The following is a 6,821-nucleotide window of genomic DNA, read 5'->3' as shown; positions in this document are numbered from 1 at the left end:
TTGTGGAAAACATTGTTGGCAGTGTCAGTCAAGCTGAAAGGGGATCGGAAGAGCAGTTACATGTAATCAAGTGAGTGTGCCGGTTTTAAGCACATCTTATTAAAAAAAAAAAAAAAAAAAAAAAGTAATGTGTGTTGAATTAGTTGGGAATTTCTGGAGACTACTCAGTTTTTCTGAAATAAAAATTTATCAGCTTAACTATATAAAAGTCATATGTTTAATAAACCAGAACTTATTTCAAACACTAAAAGCCCTTGTTGGAATGTTTGCTTCTTTGTGGATAGTGCTTAGGAAACTGCCACGATGGCTTTAGCATGAGGACTTCCTTGTTTTAAAATATTTAAGAGATGGAGAAATAATTGGAAAAATGTCAACAATAAACAAAGCAGATGTTGTTTAATTGTAGTATTTAGATTTGTCTTAAATTAGCATTTCCCCAGAACTCTTAGTCTCTTAGAATTCTAATTAGAACGAGTGTGAAAATGTCTCATCCTTTAGTTACTTTTCTAGGAAATGTTAGGCTTTTGTAGTCCTGGAGAGGCTGCTGAATTAATTGCCTAGACTTGTTTTTAAATAATAATAATAATAATAATAATAATAAAAAAGTACTAAGATATCTGAAAAAGCATGATACCCTTTGAATACTAGACAATACTACTAAATATGCAGTGTACTTGAGTTACTATGAAAATTGTCAGTTAAAACTTACTAGAACATTCTTAAAAGAATATTATTAGAGTGCCTCGAGTAAAAAGAAACCTGTGGCTTGTTTCTTGGCATAAGTGCTAAATTGCAAAGTAGTAGCATGTAGCAGTTGACATCTGTGGTATACATTGTACATTTTCAAACAAATTTGACCCACAGATTAAATAGTTGTAGATTATAGATGCCCTTATGGTTTGCTTCAAAGAAACTGGAAAACCCTTGACAAACAATCATATTAGAAAGCAGAAAATACGCAGGTGTTAAGTATACAGTTTAACTTTCTGGCTTTGTGATAACTACATGTTTACAGTGGTTCTTGAGTATGTGAATGTGTTGCATGTGAAGGTTCAAGGGTAAAAGTTACAAGAGAAGCCTCTTAATTCCAATAAGCAATTGATTTTTATATTCACAGATCTTTTATGACCTTGTGCGGCAAATTAACAGAAAAACTCCAGTGCCTGGAAAAGCACGCAAAAAGTCATCATGTCAGCTACTTTAATACATAGCTGTACTGTAGCTCTGAGCCAGGTAAACCCTTTAAAATTTTCAGGATTTTCTGTTACATGGTTATTAAAAATCCTTAGTTATGGTAGCTGCTAATGCAGAACTGCATTGAAAATTAGTGATTTACATTGACATAGAAATGTGTATGATGATGATTTTTGCCATTCTGAAGTCAGAACTACAAAATATGTGCAAGGTATACTGTTCGCATTGGTATTGAAATTTCATCCAGCCTTAAGGTGTTTGGAAAGTTCAGATGAACAATACTTGTTCTGATACTTCCAAATTTCAGCTTTTGGAAACAGGATTTTCTTTTTAAAGGCTGGTAGAATATATTGTAAGAGCTCAATCATCAGGAATGCACACTGTAAAGTATTGTAGTTTGCGTGCTAAAATGTCACTTCCTTCTTTGAACTTCTGCACATATTTGCATTGGATCATAGGAATTTAAGCTTGCTTTCTTTGAATTATATGGATATTTTATAGGCTGCATTGCAGTTAGTGGTTTTGGAAGATAATTGTGAAGTGATCATTATAACACTCCAAATATTTGACCTGCAGCTATTGGTTACTGGATCAATTTTGTACATAGTGACAGTTGGCTAATGTTTTACCTGACTAAATCCTTGCTTTAAGAATACTGTTGAAGGTTCAAGCAAGCTCCAGCCTGCTCTTTAGCAAGTTTTTTCAGAAGCCAGTCAGCAGGCGTGAATTTTGCCTGTGGCTTTCTTGTTCTTGGGTAGGGTTCCCCCTCCCACACCTCCAGCCTTAGGACAAGCAGAGGTCTCTCTTTTTGATTGACCTGACATAATGCAAATATTATCTGTCCATCTTGATTACTTCAAGTTTGGTTTCAACCTTCAGTTTTACTGGTCATATGGTGTTTGTATATCTGCTGTGTATTGTAGCTGTTCAAGGAGTAGAATTGTACTTGGTGGTTCAATTCTTTATCAGTACTGTGATGCTTTATTTTGTCATCTGCTTACCTGACATACTAGAAGATCCTCGTAGGAGATTTCACTGCAGTTAATATTGCAATAACTTGCAGGCTTGTGTTAAAATTCAGTTAATGCTATGTTTAGTTCTTTGGTATCCGTATGAAACTTTTGAACGGATTCAGGTAGCTCAAACTGAAGAAAACTGAGAGGGTTCCAAAAGTATCAGCTGAGGATCACAGAAGTGATTGAGTGCTCACTCACTCTCTCTTTCTCTTTCTTTCGCTCTCTTTTTTTTTCTTTTAAACAGGGCATTCAATTTAGGATCATTGATATTTCCCCCCCTTTTTTTTTTCCTCCACTATCTATCATGCTATAAGCAGAACTGGTCCCATCCATCAAATATCACTTCCACAGTTTGTTCTGGATTACCATATGTATCCCAGTTCAGCTTTACTTACTGAGAAAATCTGTTATTTGTGTGTGTGGAGGAGAAGTGATATCAGTGGAGGAGAAGTGATAAGGCGGTTATTTTCCAAGTCTGTTTTCTAAGGACTATCTAGTTGCATTAAATAAAGAATTGAGCAATGAAAATAGCTGCTACTGATGCTAACACGTTGTTTCGTCGTTACAGGTCTGAAGAACTGTTGCCCAATTCAACAGTGCCAGCATTCCAACTTTATTAAACCTACCAACATCTTAAATGGACTTTCCTGTGGTGGTACCCTTTAAGAAACGGATGAAAGCTACTACATCAGTTTGCACATTCTAATCACTTTCCAGTATCACAAGAGATTTTTACTTATAAATATTCTAAGTGTATGCAACTGGTAAAACCAGAGCCTACATCCAGTATTACTGATAAGAGACATTGTTCATCCACCAATGTTGTACATGTATGAAAACTGTGTACTGTATACTTCAACAATCCCCACTTTCTATTGGAGAGTACAATAATGTAAATCCTAAAAGCACCACTATTTTAGCATAATAAAAGAAAGTCCAAAGAGCTCCTATATAGACTACTCCAGATAACTTTGCTTCATCGGTATTTGTAGCTTATTGTAACTTTTTTAAAGAAATACAGGATCATCATCATCATCGTATTGTACAAAAGCGCTTTGATTAACACAACAGCTATATAGTTTTTTAATTTTAGGAAAAACCTGTGGAGACAGTGATCTAGTCTTTAAGAGTCCTTTCAGTATAATGTCTGACTAAAGACATGGCCTTTAATATCTGTTGGGAAGGAAATGTCCAGACTTTTCAACCTTTTATTGTATGTTTCCTTTTCCTTGTTTACATAGGGAACAATGTTTATAGTTGTGTGTACAGTGGGGGTCTACAACAAGAAGTGTATATTTTAAAACAATTTTTTAATGATTTAACAATTTTTTGTAAATCATTTTCGGGCTTCTGCAGCTGTAGATTCTCACTGTGAATTCCCTTGCTTGCTCATGCATAAGTGTATTTGCAATACCAAATATACAGGTTTAGTACTTTTGCCTGTTAGTGATTGTTTTACATGTGTAACGTTTTGGTTGAGATGTTAAATGGTGGAAGAGTACTGTGGATGTGAATGTGGGAAGTAATTTTAATCATGTGTAATTGGTCACAGGGCCTAAGTTGCAGTAATTAACTTTTGCTGATTTATTTAACAATGCCTTGTTGCTTTGTATGCATTAACGTTTGGGTGTAAAGATTGTGTGTATATCCAACAGGGAGCCACAGTATTTAAATTGACCAACCTAATGTTACAACTGCTTTGAGGTGGCCAAATGTAAACTAAAAGCCTTAATTAAAGTGGTGCAATTTTGTATGACTTAGCATCAGTAGTTCAATAAATTTGGATTGCCATGCAAGGGCTTGCATTACAGTTATATACCACTTGAATGTTTTGTGTTTTAGTAGTGCTAGTAAATATTGATTTCAATGTCACTTGCACAGTGCAAATTCATACATTTTAGGACCAAAAGGAACCATTATGACTTTGTCTCCTGACAAATACATGCCATAGATATTTCTTCTACTAGCATCCCATGTGCTAGGGTGGATGAACTTCTGACTGGATGAAACTCCACTTACAGTTTTGGACTTGGAATATTTGAAGTGCTAAAGTTCTTTTGTAAGGGAGAAAAAAAATCTTACAGGAAAATATCTGTCTTCAAAGATTAGACTATCAGTGGCTGTTTCCAGAACTTGAGGATATGTTGCCTGTGGCTATTTTCCTCCTTTCCAGGAAGAAGTCATTGCTAAAACTTACATAGTGTAGCTAAAATATTCTCTTAGGATAAAACACTGTATATGGTTTTCTTCTGGATGATTAAAGCATACTTGTTTGGTTTCAAGGAAATCTGCAGAAGAGCATTCTTGCAGTATTAAGTGTAGAATTTTGCAGACTGTAGATACCTGTTAACACTGTTGGACTGTGAAGTGGAGTACTTGGACTGTGGATGATCTGATCTTAGTTGTGCTGTTGAAAATTAATGTCACACCCAAATACTTGGTACCTCCTGTTTCTCTGGCACAAAATTATCAGAGCATGCTCTAATGCATTCCTGCAAAATCAATCAGATTAGGCTGGCTCGTACCAGTAAACACTGAGCTAGCTTACTTTGCCCAAAATGAATTAAGGAGCTCAGACGATCCTTCCTGCTGGTAGACTTGGCAATTTCTTCAGTGACCACAGCCATTTAATGGAGGTAACGCACCCCTTCACTGTACAGAGTCAGAATTAAGGTTGATATCTCTTTTCGTTTATCATTAGAAAACAGACTATGTAGTTGATGATCCCCATAAATATCTGTTTTGGTACGCTCTGCATACTGATCGGTTTCCAGAATAGAGCATCCAGTGCTCCAGCCTGACCTAGTTCTTTTGCACTAGATCCTCTCCTCCTTGCTGGCCCAGTCAGTACCTTTCCTCCTTTGACTTCCAACCTCTGCTTATTCAGATCTTTTAACGCTTTTATGTCCCAGTCATTTTCTCTGTGTTCTTTTCAGTGTGTTTCTCTTCCAAGTAGCTGTACAGATGGCAGGATGTGAGAGGGAGAAAAGAATTTTCTGATAACATGACAGGGTGTACTGGCTTGGTCTCTGTGTCCAGCCAAAGAGTATTAATTACAGGGAACATCAGCTTTGTCCTGGAAGCTTTACTGGACTATTCCTGGTCGCGCTGTGGAATAGTAAATGTATAATTTCTCAGCAATAGAGGTGGTAAGTTTTGAACAAGCTCCAGGAGAGTGAAATTCTCAAACTTTAGTCTTTATCATCTCAAGATACTGCTAAAAAGGGGAAATACAGGTATTGTTGTTGTTTGTTGTTGTTTGGTTTTTGCCCCCCCCCCATTTAGAACTAGACCAGATTTGCAATATTAACAAATTGTAACCCAGGTAATACCTAAAATGCAGGATTTTTCTCCTAGGAAAACTTAGGCAGGCTTCAAGGAAGTAGTGTCCCAACAGTTAAAGGGAAGATGTCTGACAAAATGATGCTGAGGAGGTGCTGGACATGAAGAGTGAGGAAAAACTCATGAAAGAATTTTCTTCATTTCTGAGTAGTTATGGCATGAGGAGCTGCTCCCTCTGAGGAAGTGAACATCTAGTTCCTCTCAGTAATTGGAACTATGTAAACAGTAACCACTTACAGAAAAGAATCCTGTCCGCTGAAACTTTTGAACACATTTTTAAATGTCTTGAGGATAAGTGCTTTGTGTACAAAGCTTAAGAAGTTTACACTTGCTCTACTTCAATAGAAACAGAACACTTTCCGTACTGAAGCAAGAACAACTGAAGAATGCAGACAGACCTACTTATATTTAAATGAGTAGGGGAGAAATGTTCTTTATTAGTAAACATGCCTCCTCTTAGAGTGATTAGTTTACTTTGGTCCTTCAAAAAGACACGGTTCTACTTACAAAGCTTTGGATGAAAACATGCATAATTCATATTTTATCAGAAAACTAATGCAGTAATTTTCCAAATTCAGTGCTATACTTATGTATTGCTGCTTACTGCTTGTAAAGTTAGTTTATGCTTACAGTGCACACAAAGTTTGTGACTGTTTTACTTCCACCCTAATCTGAAATTGGTATTTGTCAATATCTCCAATGTCTGAGCTTTCTGTGGAAAAAGTTATGTTTATTCCCTGAAATACAGAAGTATTATTTAAGTGAATTGCTATTAGGACTTCTTCCTTTAAGTACAAATTTATTATCCCTTACATTGTTATTAATGCCTTTTTTCATTCTCAAATTATTCTGTAAAATGAATGTCTACTTGCTTATCTTAAAGCAATACTTGAGAATTGCAAGATGTTTTCAGATGCCCAAATGAATGGCACTGTAAACTCAAACTACTACTATTCTCTGCATAAGAGAACATAACTTGTGGAAAAGTACTGTAGAGTTAGATACTAAGTTTGTTTTATAACATGTACTGTGATATTGTGATGCTAGAAGGGGGAGGTGGGAGGAGAATACTGCTGAAGTTTTGATTAAAGCTGTGCATTTCTCCTTGGTTCTGGTGTAATTAGAATTGCTGTTTCCTCATGGGTGAAGACTAGAGATAAGGATTTTCTTCTTTTTTAAAAAAGTTAAATGAACTGTGGGTGAAGTAAACGATGGATTTTTCCAAAGTTTTCTAGTCCTTGCCAATTTGGAGAATAATTTAAGGCGGGG

General features: G+C 36.0%; 1 protein-coding gene across 1 annotated transcript in view; it reads left to right on the top strand.

Moving 5' to 3' along the window:
* Positions 1–6,322, top strand: part of RAP1B (RAP1B, member of RAS oncogene family) — a 26,488-nt gene extending 20,166 nt beyond the window's left edge. Inside the window, exons 7-8 of the mRNA XM_026074847.1 lie at positions 1,118–1,233; positions 2,779–6,322. Of these exons, the coding sequence (XP_025930632.1) occupies positions 1,118–1,204 (87 nt within the window). The 3' untranslated portion in view covers positions 1,205–1,233; positions 2,779–6,322. The remainder of the gene's footprint in view (positions 1–1,117; positions 1,234–2,778) is intronic.
* Positions 6,323–6,821: the final 499 nt, after the last annotated feature.

Source organism: Apteryx rowi, unplaced genomic scaffold (assembly GCF_003343035.1).
Source record: "Apteryx rowi isolate R43461 unplaced genomic scaffold, aptRow1 scaffold_4, whole genome shotgun sequence".
NCBI classification, from domain to species: Eukaryota; Metazoa; Chordata; class Aves; order Apterygiformes; family Apterygidae; genus Apteryx; species Apteryx rowi.
This window is presented reverse-complemented; position numbering and strand designations above follow the sequence as displayed.